At 41.7% G+C, this 16,571-nt stretch overlaps 1 protein-coding gene across 4 annotated transcripts in view; it reads right to left on the reverse strand.

The window, feature by feature from the left end:
* The window catches only part of MPPED2 (metallophosphoesterase domain containing 2), a 173,333-nt gene that overhangs the window by 68,156 nt on the left and 88,606 nt on the right, over window positions 1–16,571 (reverse strand). For all 4 annotated transcript variants that reach the window (XM_080640796.1, XM_080640798.1, XM_080640797.1 and 1 more), the window contains one exon: window positions 10,361–10,586. In XM_080640796.1, coding sequence (XP_080496922.1) covers window positions 10,361–10,586 — 226 coding nt within the window. The remainder of the gene's footprint in view (window positions 1–10,360; window positions 10,587–16,571) is intronic.

The following is a 16,571-nucleotide window of genomic DNA, read 5'->3' on the forward strand; positions in this document are numbered from 1 at the left end:
TGGTTTTACTTAGTCTTCAGTGTTGATTTACTAGGAGTTCATATGAAATTTTAGCACCACTTTTTAAAAAATGTGAGCTATCTTAAACCCACATGCCAGACATTAGGCCTGAAAGTACCTAAATTACCCAATAAATATCACCAGCACCTTCAAATGCTGTCTTGGGAAGTTTTATTCTGGGAAGAATCTTATTTACGCTAGCTAGTTCTTAACTATTTTCTCTAATTTCCCTTTTATATACCAAGTGCTTCTCTTCATTGACTTTTCATTTTTCACTCTGAATTTTATACTTGGACATTACTTAGTCATAGTAACTGTATTTATACTTTAAACAAGCTAATCTTTTCTAATATTTGAGCAAAACTTATATCCTCTCCTGAATTAATGCAGATTGGTAATTCATCTTTTCTGCATTTTACAGAATGTAGTCACATTCTGCTAATGCAGAGGCTGTCAAATTTGTCACTAATTTCCTGTGTAAGCAGTCCTCATGGAACATTCCACATTCAATTTATAGTCCCCATCCAAGATTACCTTTATTTTTCTTGGGTGAAAACGCAGTACCAAGTGTTACTGATATATTCAAAACGATACTCATGTAAGTGACCTTAAAAATGCCCATATGTCTTCATTTTACAGACATCCATTCACTCTTCTATGTCTTTTGACTTAGTGCAGCTGATATATGGAGTTCCTTCCTTAAATGGTTTGCAGTTATCCAGATCATAAGCAACTTGCTGTGCAAAGAAACTGTACAATAATTGCTTTTTAAAATTCTCTCTCTCATACACACACAAATAGGGGTAACCATTTTCTTAGACTAAGTTTTCTATTCACCTCATTTCTGCTCCTTTTTATTCTCCCCTTCTGCACTGGTATACCATCATAAAAAAAAGAAAAACAAACTGCCCTGGCCAGTGGCTTAGTTGGTTGGAACATCATCCCATACACCAAAAAGGCTGCGAATTTGATTCCTGGTCAAGGCAAAGCCTAGGTTTTGGGTTCAATCCCTGGTAGGGTAAATCTCGGAGGCAAATGATCAATGTTTCTCTCTCACACTGATGTTTCTCTCTTCCTCTCTCTTTCTTGTCTCTCTCTCTCTCCCTTCCTCTCTCTCTCAAATCAATGAACATAATTTTGGGCAGTGGTCGGCAAACTCATTAGTCAACAGAGCCAAATATCAACAGTACAACGATTGAAATTTCTTTTGAGAGCCAAATTTTTTAAACTTAAACTTCTTCTAACGCCACTTCTTCAAAATAGACTCGCCCAGGCCGTGTTATTTTGTGGAAGAGCCACACTCAAGGGGCCAAAGAGCCGCATGTGGCTTGCGAGCCGCAGTTTGCCGACCACTTTCCTAGGGTAAGGATTACAAAACAAAACAAAAGCAAACAAACAAAAAACCTAGCCATTACAAAACTACACAATTGCTACTTTTCAGGGAAGAAAATTATACTTACTGAGCGTTTACTGAGTGCCAGAATCTTAGCACCATCATTACATTTTAATTCCATGAAATATATACTGAATAGTAAAAAAAAAAAAAAAAAAAAAAAAGGCTGTGGGGTTGAACTTGAACTTCTTGGGAAATGAGCATCCTTGGGTAAGTTATTTAACTTCTGTAACCAATTTTATCATGTCCCATGTGGGGTTTATAAAATTACCTTCTCTATAGGGTTTCTGTGAGGCTTCGAAACAATCCTATATAATAAAGATGTAATATGCAAATGGTCATTATGCCATGAAGCGTAATGATTGACAGCATAACGACTGGATCACGGATCAGCAGGAGGGTGGGGCAGCGAGCTACAAGCCAGTGGTGGAGAGCTACAGGAGGGAGCAGGGCAGCAAGCTATGGGGGGGAGCTAAAGGAGGGCGGGGCAGCAGGTGGAGAGCTTCAAGAGGGCGGTGGAGAGCTACAGAAGGGGGCAGGGCAGCAAGCTATGAGGGGGGGTGGGGAGAAGTGGGGTGGGGAGAGCTACAGGAGGGCGGGGCAGTGGGCAGAGAGCTACTGGAGAGCGGCAGTGAGCTACTGGCGCACGGATTCCTGTGCAGGGCTACTAGTGTTATATGAAGTACCTGTATGTGGGTGATGCTCAATACATAGTAATTATTATTTGCATATTCATTTGACAGATGAATTTGCAGTTCAGGGAAATGAAATAACAAGGTAAGTGAGTTAAAGGAACTCATGTAGTTACCTGAATTTACTTGTGAGAACATCTGAGCTATAGGGGAGAAGTGCGCCCCTGGAAGGCAAAGCAGCAGCAGTGTACGGGAACCTGGCAAAGATGGGTCAAGACTGTCAATGGAGCCCCAAAGGACTCCCTATCTGGTAACACCTAGAGAAATTCACACTACACTTAGTGTTCAGAGTATATAGTGAGAAATCCACGTTTGCCAAATAGCTTAAAAATAAATGGCACAAAATCTACATGACTTCAGTTTAACTCTAAGAATTCAACCATTGAGAATTCCACCGTTGCAAAAAGAGAATATTAAATATTTGATAACTGGTTTCTAATGTCCCAAGGACTTGCTGAGGGCCCATCTGGTCCAGCTTCCTACCAAACTCACACCTCACGCTGACTTCCTTTACCACAGCTTGGAGAGGCAGCCTCCAACTCTAACGGAGACTTCCACGCTGCTCACAACCTGGAGATAAGGCATCTGAGGGAAAAAGATGACAATGAAGAGCCTAAAACTATTGTTGGAGCCTTCCTTTGAAAACTCTCACTGCCTTCAAGTTAATTTGTCCAACTACTCCCATTCTTCACCTTGACTAAACCTGCACACCTGGAGAGATGCTGCTATGCTTTCTGTATTGTTGAATGCTCAGGAAAAATCTAGATATGTTCATGAAGCTCATGGATATAACTTAGCACTCTGTTTGATTCCATTATACTCTACTGGTCTTCCTTGTAGCTCAGTGGCTATGCTAGATCTTGTATTGGAAATATTTTCTTTCCTTTTGTAACTGGGTGTCTCATCTGTGTTGACCTTCAATCCATCAACCACGGGCACATCTCTACTGCCACCATCCTTACTCATTCATTCATTCATTCGTTCATTCATTCATTCATTCAGCAGATATGGACTTAGCATCCACTCCATGCCAGCACTGGGCTAGCCTAGGGCAGGGATGGGCAAACTTTTTGACTCAAGGGCCACAATGGGTTCTTAAACTGGACTGGAGGGCCGGAACAAAAGCATGGATGGAGTGTTTGTGTGAACTAATATAAATTCAAAGTAAAGGAGCAGAGGGGAGAGCAAGAGAACCCTCCGCTCTTTCGGCTCCGTGGGCCGGATAGAACAGCCGAACGGGCCAGATCCGGCCCGCGGGCCGTAGTTTGCCCACGGCTGGCCTACGGTATGTCTAGAGAACAAAGCCAACAGGATTTCTGCCCTCATGGAGCTTATAGCCACTTTAGAATCCCTTCCATCCACAAGCAGCAGCTCTGGGTTAAAAAGAAAGCTGTCAGTTTAACATGAGAGGATGAAAGAATACCCAGCAGCCAGCCAACTGGGTCTCAGCATGAAGGTCCAGGCCTTCTCTGTAGCCTGGTGCCTGGACTCTTGCCAGGCCTGACTTCAGTGGGGGCACGTGGCCAGCACTTTCTTCTCAGTGCATATGCCCAGGGCTGCTGTCTCTCTCACCTGCTACTTGGTTCCTGGGAAGGAAAAAGCCACATGCACCTCATACCTGCCCCCCTGATGGGTGTGCAAAGCAAATGGAAGCTGACTCTATGGAGCAGAAAGACCAGAAGGGAGCTGGTCCAGGTCTTACAAGAAGTAGATTTTTCATTTTTAAAACCCTAGTTTCCAGAGCACACCATGTAAGAGATAATGGATCGTCCCTTGGTTCTGTCACCTCCACATTCCTATTTCCCCCTGTAGGCACCTTATCACCAAGTACTGAGAGCTCCTGAAGTGCACTGGCCTGGACTTCTGTCTGCCCTTTTAGTCACTAGATGGACACAGCCAAGAGCTCTAAGTGGCCACTTCCTGCGTTGCCTCAGGTCAAGGAGCAGAGGGACATCAGTGGTGACTAGGATACCCTAGTTTAGTCTAAAGAACTCAGCAAAGGAACTCGGGATTCTAGCCCCACTTCTCCCCAAACTAACTCCGTGACTATGGGCACATCACCTTCTCTGTCAAAAACTATCTTGGTCTCCTGTGTCAAAATGGGACAATAGCAAGGAGACCTATAAACACTTGTAAATGCTGGCTAGTGTTACTTTCAATACATACTCTGCTGATTTTGATTGTTTAGAATTGTTTTTCCACTTAAATTTTAATTATTTAGGATGACTGTGAAGCCCAAATGTGATAACACGTGAAAATTCTGAGTGAAAAATACCATCCAAATGTCAGTTTATCATTGTCTGCTGATTGAGTTTGTCTCTCAGAATGCACAGGCAAAAACTTAAGGTATGCCAATGGCTGATATGCACACCAACACATCTATGCCCCATCTGTCTACACAACCACCACCAACACATCAGAGAAGGCACAGGACAGGCCGCCCAGGTTTGGACAGAGTGGGAGGAAAGGTAGGTATGAGGTGGCTCCGACATCACAAGTTCTGCATACACCGCCTTTCGAAATGGTAGATACTGACACGGCCGTCAATGGAGGTAGGAAACAAAGGGATCGGCTTTGCTTTCTCCTTTTTCAAATAAACAGGGCAGTTGTCAAACCAGAAGTGAATGGGACCCGGGCGGCTTTAAGAGGAGTCAGCTGCATTCTGAAACAGGCAAAAATGTAAACAGAGCCTGAAACTTTAGAGCAGGACAGGCCCGACCATAGGTTTCATTATGGGAGAGTCTGTGGGCCCTGAGCCAACAAAAATGAAATGCTAGCCTGGGCCTTTAAACAGAATCGTGTAAAAGCGGAGTGCATATTTGTTTAGTGTGCACGCGCGCGCGCGCACGCGCACACACACACACACACACACACACACAGCACACAGACCTTTTTCTGTGCCAATACCTTTCTGAATCCTCCTGAATAAAAGCTGGAATCCTGAGAACGTGGTACAGAACCAACATTGTGTGTATAGTTCTGATTCTTTAGTGTGAAAGGGCTTTCCTGCTGAATGTGGAGATGTTTCTTTATTTCTTCTTCTTCTTTTTTTTTTTTTTGGCCAAGTTAATGACAAAGTATGACTGCAATCATAAAATAAATGAGCCCATTCCACCCATCCCCAAATCTGAATTCTATCATATGAGCTGCCAATTGGTTTTCGAGTCCTCTCATTCAATATCTGCTGTTAATTTGTTTGCTATTTCGAGAACTTGAAGACTGTCATCAAAGTACATGATGCATTACAAAACTTATAATTGGAAATTAAAACATCTGACGCTTTTCTGACGGGGTAAACATAGAGCACTCTTGCACTGAACAGAACAAGGAAATGTGAGCAACCTTGTGGCTGTTGGAATGCAAGCACAATTACCAATGTCGCAGGGTGGAATCAACACTTAACTCCCACTTTGAAAAATGCTGAGAAAATTACATCTCAATGAATGAATGAATGAATGAATGAACTCAACATGTTTATGATCCTAAAAGGGGGGAAGTGAGGAGCGGGGGCAGGGGGGTGTCCTACTCACACTTCCTTTGAAAATGCAACTCTATGGGCTTTCTCTTGCTATTTCAGCCGTTTTAGAATTACACTGCCTAGGCCCCAGATCTAATTTTCCTGCTGCAGAAGTTAAGGCACTTCCTCCACATTTACTAAATCTGACAAATTACACCTGGGCCTACTCTAACATGAAAAAGTGTGCTCTTTGTTCCTGACCCCTCGGTCAGCCCAGAGATCAAATTCCTGCACATCGGAAAGCCCCACTCTTATTCATTAAAAGCCACGGGAGACCGGCTCTGCGTTGCGGTGGGAGAGGGGACCGAGATGCAGGCTGCTGCTGAACCCCCAACCGCTCTGCTCAGCGCAATATAGACTCTACTTTTTGTAGCTGGGCTGCTGATCAATTAGCACCAGGATTTTTTTTTCTCTAACAGTACCTTAGTAACAAAAGAGCAGTTGAAATCAGAAAAAAAAGGAAGGGGCTAGTGAGTGTTTAAATGTGAAGTCCCATGAGTGAGTTTACCAAAACTTGCTTGCTCTAAAATGCTGGTTGCACAGATCAGTAACCAAAAATACAAAAAATGATTCAAAAATGCCAGTGTCCCTTTACCCTGGCCAGACGAGCAGTTTGTTACCACAGTGGCTAATATTGGACAGATTAGAGTGTTGTCTCCTCTTTCTAACCATACTCAGCCTTTGGAAAAGACATTACAGAGCTGAGTGATCGTAAAGAGGAAATCAGGAAGCATCTTGGCGGCAGAGAATCAACACAAGGGATACAAGAAACCCACAAGCTTTCCTGTGGGGACAGCGAAGTCCTAGGGGGACCTAGCTGTCTGCAACACAGACCCTCTCCTGTCCCCCAAGGAGGGGGAGAAAAACATAACAGGAGAAGTTAAGAAAAGGTGTGGCTGAACTGTGACGCCCAAAGACCACAGCGCATCCTGCCTGGTCCCTTTCTTTAAGATTCCTGGAATAACGAGATGGTGAAGGAAAATAGACAGAAGCCACAAGAAGCTGTCAAAAGACCTCCTGAGGCAGGGGTGTCCCCAGGAAGGCATCAACTTTCATCCTCCTTCCAGGGGAGCACCTTTCTCCCTGGACAAGGCACCCCACTTACAACGTCTTCAGTGTGGGCCAGTGAATTTCCCCAGACCCAACAAACCATATCCAAACCACCTTCCTTGGGGATGTAAGGAGCACCACAGTGCACTCCAATGGTAAATACACGTGAAAGCGCTGTCTGTTATTTTCCACATACATATTCTGACTACATGGTAAATCAGGAGATACTGCTTTCATCCTCCCTGATCTTTAGGAAGCTCTCATTACATGTTTATGACTTGTAATATTACAAGTCATAAATATGTAATGAATGTGGACTAATATTCCTTTTCTGTAGGAGACCAAGTCACATTTTTTAGATACATGAGTCATAGCTATCTTCTTGGTCAGATGGCAATTACTTTTGAGAAACCCATGATAGGATGGAAATCTTTAGTATCTAGGTTCTTATTTTGATTTCTATTTTATAGATTAGCACCACTAGCAAATCAGCAAATCAGAGAACTTAATATTTCCTCCAAAAAAGTCATTGGAAAGGCATGTAAATCAAATGTAAACCTGTTCCCATAGTTTGGGGGTTACACTATCTAATGGGTTACTAAGCAAGCAGCCACCAATGGGAGAATCTCAGGGAAAGAAAAACCTAACTTCTGGAGCGAGAAAAGTGATAACTTAGCTTCTAGTTGAATTCTTAATAGTGAAAGAGGTTAAAAAATTATATGTAAGATGTTAAAATAATAAAGCATGCCCGCGAAATCCTGACTTTGAAGATTCTGACTTTGGTGACGTTCAAGTGAGTGGCACAAGAAGAGACTAGTGCAGAACTCATTGCCCCTGTTTTTGACAAGAGTTAAGAGATTCACTTTGTCACCCAATCAGCAGAGGCTAGAACCCACCCCATCTGACTCCTAGTGCAATAGTCTTCGTATGGAGTGGACACAGGTATAAAATAGACTGGAAACACCAACTCCACTATATCTGTAATAGCTTCTCAAAGGCTTACTCGATGCCAGGAAGTCTTCTGCGTGCTGCGGATGCATTAACTCATCTATCCTTCTAACAACTGCGTGAGGGATGTCAGCTTGCTATCTCCCACTTCAGAGATGAGCAAACAGATGCATGGAGATGTTCAGAAACGCACCCCAGGTCCCAGAGCTGAGTAAGTGGGATATCTGGGAAAATGTGCCCTCCCTGCACAGAAATGCTCCTGGAAGCTTCCCTAAGTCAGTGTTCAGATGATCAACAGTCCTGGGACTATTAATTTTGACAAAATAGCTTCACAGTAAGACCCAAATTCCTGAAGCCTCCAAAATATAGGATGAGACTGAAATTTCCTTTTCACCAACCTCTGCATTTTTTGTCAAAAGACAAAGTAGTAACAATTCCTATAGATTGAGACAAATTCCACGTAAAGATCTCCTTTGCTGTAGCGAGGTGCTAGGCAGGAAGTAGTTCAAACTTTCTGGAAACCCCAACAAAATATGTATAAAACCAACCTCAGGACAACATTTCAGATGGCTAATGGTGCCTATTTTCTTGACTTTACCACCTTTTCCAATATCCAAATAAAATATCTGAATAACATGAATCCAGTGCAGACATAAACTTTGTCCGAAGTTTGTACCACCACCAAAAATGAATTACCCATCATCACATCCCATATTTGAATTACTATGGTATGTTTTTTTTTTTATTTCTTGAGATGCTCCAAAATCTGCCCCAGGATCCAAAATCACTCCCTCATTCATCACAGCCATAATCTGATTTAGCTAAACCAGATGCTACACAGGTCTGGATCTGCACAGAGAGGGAGGTAGTTTGTTTGCTATCATCACTTCCACAACTATCAACCCAGGGATCTTGGTTGTTCTGCATGTTCAGGAGTAGCCTTCAATCTTCTGTGCCCTTTGAAGATGTTTCTGAAATCATCTGAAGTTACTGAAAAAATGACCGGACTCCACAAAGAGATTCTCTGTCAGTCAGAGGTCATGCTTCAACTACCAGATAAGTAAGAAGCGGCTGAAACACTCCCTCTCTCTACTGCTGTTTAATGCTCATATCAACCTCCCACTCTACCCTGAGGTCCATTTTCAGGTTCCTGTTTAATAAGATTAGTTTCTGCTGTTTATTCTCTTTTCCCTTTACCGCCTTCTCACATATAAAGTAATTAACTGACATACATCAAGAATGCTGGGTATAGCCACTGCAGTTAATTACCTCCGATTCCCACACCATGACCACCACCACCCCAGCCATTCCATGTACCCTGCCGTCAGACTCAAATCAGGAGCCTGCCATTTGGTATCTGTGTGATTCTTGAGCAGTTACTTAACCTTTCTGTGCCCGAGTTTTCTCATTTGCCAAATAAGAGTCACAACAGTGCCTATCTCTTAAAGAAAGGTCTTTTGAATGAAGGAGAGAATAACTATAAATAGGATTTAGAATAGTGCCTGGCATGCATAGTAAGGACTCAGTTAAGAGTTTAAAATCATTGCCAGGTTGATTTTAACACAGATATACTTCCTGTACCCACTCATCAGTCCTTTTGGAGGCCAAATAAAATGTAAAATGTCTCAACTTTCTATGCTACAGAGGACAAACCAAACTGTTGAATGGGGTGGCCAATCTGAAAGTACTACTCTCTTTGTCCTCTTCCAGCCTTACCCTGCAACTCCTGGGGCAGGGCTGGAATACTTCTTCAGGTTGGGTGGGTAAAATTAATTCTTCTGCTCTATATACACATGGAACGCTTAAACATTACGTAAATTATAAAAATCCAAGACTTGTTTGATATGGATCTCCTGAACTGTCCCATTTTAAAGATGAAAAAACTGGCTCTGAAGGCTCAAGAGACCCTATAAATACTCAGCGGCAGAGCCAAGGCCAGAAAAGCAGTAATTATTATCCTAAGCAAACCACCAGGGACTCTTCTAAATCCACTGGAAATATCACCCGATTTAATCTTCATCATAACGCTCTAAAGTGGGTATTATTTTCACCCCCTTAGAGATGCAGACACTGGGGCTCAACCTCTGTGAATTAGCTTCTTCAGAACCAGACAATTGATGACTGATAGAGCCAAGGTCAAAATACTTCTTGACTGGCCCCAAAGAATATGCCCCTACTTCCAGGTTTCTAGATCTCAGTGCTGAGAACTCTAGGACTGAGCTCGCAGCCTGTGACTTCCTAACTGCCACTGCATCAGCTTTTGAAAAATACGGACTCCTGGACTCCACTTCAGGAAGGAGAATCAGAGTCTCCGTGGGCAGGGCTTCAAAATCTGTATTTCGTCAGAGTTAGTGATTCTGATGTATTAATAAGAGTTGAGAAACCCCAATCTAAGCAAGATATTTTATGAGTGCATCCAGTATCAACTGAGAGGGAAATGAGAGACCGAAGGCTGATGGATGTTCAGAGTAGCTGAATCTACATGGAGAGGAACAATGGAGACCTTGCCCCAAATCCGTCTGTGTCCCACTGAGGCACAGGAAGCCCTACCCATCGATCTTGCCTGAAGACATCTGCATCACAATGCAAACAATAAACACAGCCCTCCTCAGCAGGGCCAGACTAGGTGTTCTGTTAGAAAACCAGCAAGAAGGTTTCTTTCCAGCCTCATCCTTTTCATTTAAAGCACCTAAGTCTGCATGCACCATGCTTTCTTAGCGCTGAGCGCATCGAAGGGCAAGACTTCAAATGAACACTTACCAAGGTGCACCATATATCCTGAATCCCTTCACTGTTACCTCCGAGTCTTGTAAGTAAATACTGTTTGTCAGGAGGGACTGAACGTTGTCAAAGTCCTCTGGTTTCAATTTAGACACAGAGGGGAAACGGTAGTAGTCCTGTTTAACGAGATCTGCCATGAATTCCTTATCAAATGTCAGTTCATGATTCCCAGCAATCACTATTTTATATTCATACGGCAGGTTTCCTGCAAGAAGAAAAAAAAAGAGCACCAATTAGCACGTTCATTTCCCATCACGAAGTACAACAGCCGAGATTGCGTGATTAGCAGCCAGTATGCCCAAATGAAATAGCTCATGCATTCCTTTATATTTCCATGGGAACCAAAATTTATGACTACTCCTTTATGCTAACAAAAATGACAATAAACGGGAAATGGGAAGCTGCTAAGAAGCTAAAAAGCTACTAAGAAGACATTAAGTTTTCTGGTTCCATTTCCCTCTTCTGTATGCTGCAGAGTCACTGGGATGAATCCAGCAAAAAAACACTTTAATCACAATCCTTAAAAGAGGTCTGGACTTGGTTTGGTCCTCAAAAAAATAAGCAGACCACACTGTAAGGCATGTAGACATAGAACCGCTATGTTTTACTCCTAAAACCAATATAATATTGTATGTCAACCATACTTTAATAAAATATATATCAACCAACTATTCTTAACAACTTAGATAACTGCTAGATTTTTAACATATTCTTCATATAAAAAAACGTGGCACAGTCAAGCATTCCACAATTTAAACAAATGAAAGGAACTCCATAATACAATTCATATGTAACTTAAAGTCTACCTTTGGACTCAGGAATAAAAAGAACATTAATAATGCCTCTCCCTCCCCCCATTAGCAGGCTAACTTTCTACCCACTGGGGATGGGAAAAGAAACTGTAAAGCTTAACCCCCTTTTAATATTTATGGGATGGAAATGGGAGTTCTCGGTGTGTGCTTTTTATGCAAAAGTTTCTCGATCGAAATGAGATAATTCTGGGAAGAAGAATGAAAGCTATAAAGGAAAACCCAAACACCAGACTTCTGCATAGATTTATAATGTTTGAATAAAGTACAGATCATACATATTAATAACTCACGGTGATGCTATAAGAACCAAAATCCAAAGGGAGATAGTGTCGGGCAGCTGTCCCCATCCTGAAATTAATGCCCTTTCTATTCGTTTTCATTACCCATGCCTCAAGCCTCACTGCTGGGCTGCTGCTACTCATTTCATTTTATTTCATTTTATTTTGAAAGAAAAAAGGGCGGGACAATGGTGCCTATAATTCCAGCTTCCCGAGGCTCCTGGGTCCAAGGCAAAATGAATGTTCCCTGCTATTCCAGGAAGAGTGAAAGTTAACACTAGCAGGACACTGGATCCACTTGTAAAGAACTGGTCCTCACCAGCAAGCCAGAGTCAGTGATTTAATTAATGAAGCTTAATGGGGAAGAGAATGATATCTTTTTGGGGGAAGGAAGGGGCAAATTTTGTCATGGGTCCACGTGGATTTCAGGAATGCAAACTGTAGGGATTATACTGTAAAGTCCACAATCCCAGCAGCACACTGCAAACATATCTGCCAATAGTGAAGGGATTTTTAAGATTGCTAAAATATGCTTAGCAATGCTACTAGTTTTTCTTTGGCTTTCACTTTTTTGGCGTCTAACAGTAATAAAATAGCATAAACAGCATGTAGGTTAATGGGGAGGCTAAAGAGAGAGATGAAGGAGTCAGAAAATAAGAGAAAGGTGGAAATAAAACACAATAGCCAAGTGTCAGTGGGTATCCTTGACTACTAGCCCAGGATGCTGTGACATGCCTTTGGCCTCAGCTATTTGTAAGGTGGACAGCTTGTGGAAAATAGAAAGCTTTTCTCAAATACATGTTTATGTGAGCTTATAATCTGCATTAGCATAATGCAATAAGGAGTGCAATGCATATTGTAAACTACCTGGATACAATGATAGTATTTTGCACAATTCCTTGCAATCAGCATACAGATGAAAGATACATAACAAGCTACAAATTCCCAGCACTGCACACGCTGGAAACTTGTGAGATGCCCCACAATTCTTTTTTTATTATTTTTTATTTTATTATTTTTATACATATGTGTCCTTATTCCCCCATTACCACCCACCCCCCACTCATGCCGCACCCACCTGTTGTCTGTGTCCATTGATTAGGCTCATATGCATGCACTCAAGTCCCTTGGTTGATCTCTCCCCCTTACTCCCACCGACCCCCTCCTTCCCTGAGGTTTGAGGTTTTGATCAATGTTACTCAGTCTCTGGTTCTGTTCTTGTTCATCAGTCTATGCCATTCATTATATTCCTCAAATGAGTGAGATCATGTGGTATTTATCTTTCTCTGCCTGGCTTATTTCACTTAACATAATACTCTCCATCTCCATCCATGTTGTTGCAAATGGTAGGAACTCCTTTTTTACCGCAGCGTAGTATTCCATTGTGTAGATGTACCACAGTTTTTTAATCCACTCTTCTGCTGATGGGCATTTAGGCTGTTTCCAAATCTTAGCTATGGTGAATTGTGCTGCTATGAACATAGGGGTGCATATATCCTTTCTGATTCGTGTTTCTAGTTTCTTGGGATATATTCCTAGAAGTGGGATCACTGGGTCAAATGGGAGTTCCATTTTTAGTTTTTTGAGGAAACTTCATACTGTTCTCCACAGTGGCTGCATCAGTCTGCATTCCCACCAGCAGTGCAAAAGAGTTCCTTTTTCTCCGCAACCTCGCCAACACTTGTCGTTTGTTGATTTTTTGATGATACCATTCTGACAGGTGTTAAGATGGTACCGCATTGTTGTTTTGATTTGCATCTCTCTGATGATTAGTGACTTTGAGCAGGAGTGGTGAGAGTGCGCATCCCTGTATTGTTCCACTTCTTAGGGGAAATGGTTTTAGTTTTTGCCCATTGAGTATGATGTTGGCTGTGGGTTTGTCATATATGGCTTTTATTATGTTGAGGTATGATCCTTCTGTTCCCACTTTACTGAGAGTTTTTATCAAGAAAGGGTGTTGGATTTTGTCAAATACTTTTTCTGCATCAATTGACATGACTATTTGGTTTTTATTTCTCAATTTGTTTATGGATGTATCACGTTTATTGATTTGTGGATATGGTAGCATCCCTGGGATAAATCCTACTTGGTCATGGTGTATTATGACCTTTCTGATGTACTGCTGGACCCAATTTGCTAGAATTTTGTTGAGGATTTTGGCATCTATGTTCATTAGGGATATTGGCCTATAATTCTCTTTCATTGTGTTGCCTTTATCTGGTTTTGGTATTAGGGTGATGCTGACTTCATAGAAGGAGCTTGGAAGTGTTCCTTCCTCTTGAATTTTGGGAATAGTCTGAGGAGGACAGGTTTTAGTTCTTCCTTCAATGTTTGGTAAAACTCCCCTGTGAAGCCATCTGGCCCCAGGCTTTTGTTTGCTGCAAGTTTTCTGATGACTGCTTCAATTTCTTCCATAGTTATTGGTCTATTGAGATGTTTAGATTCTTCCTGATTGAGTTTTGGAAGGTTGTATTTTTCTAGGAATATGTCCATTTCCTCCAGGTTGTCCAGTTTGTTGGAATAGAGTTGTTCATAGTATTTTTTAAAAATCCTTTGTATTTCTGTGGGGTCTGTTGTTATTTCTCCTCTTTCATTTCTGATTTTTATTTGGGAACTCTCTCTTTCCTTCTTGGTGAGCCTGGCTAGAGGTTCATCAATCTTGTTTATCGTTTCAAAGAACCAGCTCTTGGTTTTGTTGATCTTTTGTAGTGTTTTTTGGGTTTTAATGTCGTTTATCTCTGCTCTGATCTTTATTATTTCCTTCCTTCTGCTTACACTCGGCTTTTCTTCTTGCTCTCTTTCTAACTCTTTGATTTGCAGGGTTAGGTAATTTATTTCCATTTTTTTTTGTTTTTTTGCAGTAGGCTTGTAGAGTTATGAACTTCCCTCTCAAGACTGCTTTCGCTGTGTCCCATAGATTTTGGATTGTTGTGTTTTCATTGTCATTTGTTGCCATGATGTTTTTTATTTCTTCTTTGATCTCTCTGGTAACCCAGTCATGGTTTAATAGCATGCTGTTTAGTCTCCATGTGTTTGATTTTTTTGGATTGTTTTTATTGTAGTTGATTTCCAGTTTTATGCCACTGTGATCTGAGAAGATGCTTGATATGATTTCTATCTTCTTGAATTTGAAGAGACTTTGCCTATGGCCCAACATATGGTCTATCTTTGAAAATGACACATGTGCACTTGAGAAGAATGTATATTCTGTGGCTTTGGGGTGAAATGTTCTGAAGATGTCAATTAATTCCATCTGGTCTAGTGAGTCATTTAGGATTGATGTTTCTTTGCTGATTTTTGTTTAGAGGATTTGTCCAATGGTGATAGTGGGGTATTAAAGTCTCCTACTATGATTGTATTGCTGTCAATTTCTCCTTTGATATCCTCCAGGAGTTTTTTTTATGTATTTGGGTGCTCCTGTATTGGGTGCATATATGTTTACCAGAGTTATTTCTTCTTGTTGGATTGCTCCCTTTAGTATTATGAAGTGGCCTTCCTTATCTCTTGTTATGTCCTTCAGTTTGAGATCTAATTTGTCAGATATAAGTATTGCTACCCCAGGTTTTTTTTTTCATTTCCATTCGCCTGATAAACCTTTTTCCATCCCTTCACCCTCAGTCTGTGTGCGTCTTTTTTTCTGAGGTGGGTTTCTTGTAGACAGCAGATATATGGGTTGTGATTTCTAATCCAATCCGTTACCCTATGTCTTTTGATTGGGCCATTTAATCCATTTACATTTAAAGTTATTACTGATAGGTACTTACTTGTTGCCATTTTTATTCTTTACCCTTGTGTTCCTTCTTCGCTTCCTATTTTTTTTATTTTTTACAGCAGACCTTTTAGCATTTCTTGCATCGCTGGTTTGGTGGTAATAAATTCCCTTAGTCCTTTTTTGTCTGTGAAGCTCCTGATTTCACCTTCAATTTTGATTGATAGCCTTGCTGGGTACAGTATTCTTGGATTCAGACCCTTCCTTTGCATGACTTTGTATATTTCATTCCATTCCCTTCTGGCCTGATGAGTTTCTGTTGAGAAATCAGTTGCTAGTCTGATGGGGGTTCCTTTGTAGGTAACTTTCGGTCTCTCTCTGGCCACTTTTAAGATTCTTACTTTGTCGTTGGTGTTTGCCAATTTAATTATAATGTGCCTTGGCGTTGGTCTTTTGGGGTTCATTTTGCTTGGGACTCTGTGAGCTTCTTGGATTTGTGTGGGTTTTTTCTTCCCTATATCAGGGAAGTTTTCTGTCATTATTTCTTCAAACAGGTTTTCTATTCCTTGCTCCGTTTCCTCTCCTTCTGGAAACCCTATTATGCGGATGTTGTTTTTTTTCATGTTGTCCCAAAGTTCCCTTAGGCTCTCCTCCTGCTTTTTAATTTTTTTTTCTAGAAGCTGCTCTACTTGGGTATTTTTTCCTACCTTGTCTTCTAGGTCACTGATGAGGTCCTCTGCTTCTTCTAGTCTACTCTTGATGCTTTCTATTGAGTTCTTTACAGCAGTGATGTCATTTTTCATTTCCTCTTGGTTCTTCTTCATTTCCTCTTGGTTCTTACTCATATTGTCAAATTTGTCTTCCATTCTTTTCAGCCACCTTATGACCATTTCTCTGAATTCTTTCTCTGGCAGGTTGCTTGCCTCCAGTTCGTTTACTTCCTTTTCTGGTGATGCCTGCTTTTCTTTCATATGCGGGCTGTTTCTTTGTCTCTCCATAGTCTCTGCTTCTCCGGGTGTCTGGTTATGTAGTTCTCTCTCTCCTTATCCCAGGCGAAATCTGACCTTTCCGTGGTGGAGTGTAGAGCTCCTATAAATCTGCATGTTTGCTCCAATTAGGGAGTGGTACTCTGGGGTTCGCAGCTGTTTGGTGGGTGCCGCAGTTGTAGATTTTCAGGTTTCCAATAACATCCACTTTTTCCTTCAAGATGGTGCTGTCTCCGCATCTGAGCCGGTGGCTCCGGGAGGGAACCCAGCAGCAGTGGGGGCTGCCCGGTCAGGGGAACCCCGTCCAGCAGTCCCCCACCTTCTCCTGGAGTATTGCTGTCCCTTAACTCTCCAACAGACACTCCTCGTGTGACCCTCAGCTGTTCTTTCTATCTGCTCCGGGAC

The sequence above is a fragment of the Plecotus auritus genome (genome assembly GCF_963455305.1).
Source record: "Plecotus auritus genome assembly, chromosome: 9".
In the NCBI taxonomy this organism is placed as follows: Eukaryota; Metazoa; Chordata; class Mammalia; order Chiroptera; family Vespertilionidae; genus Plecotus; species Plecotus auritus.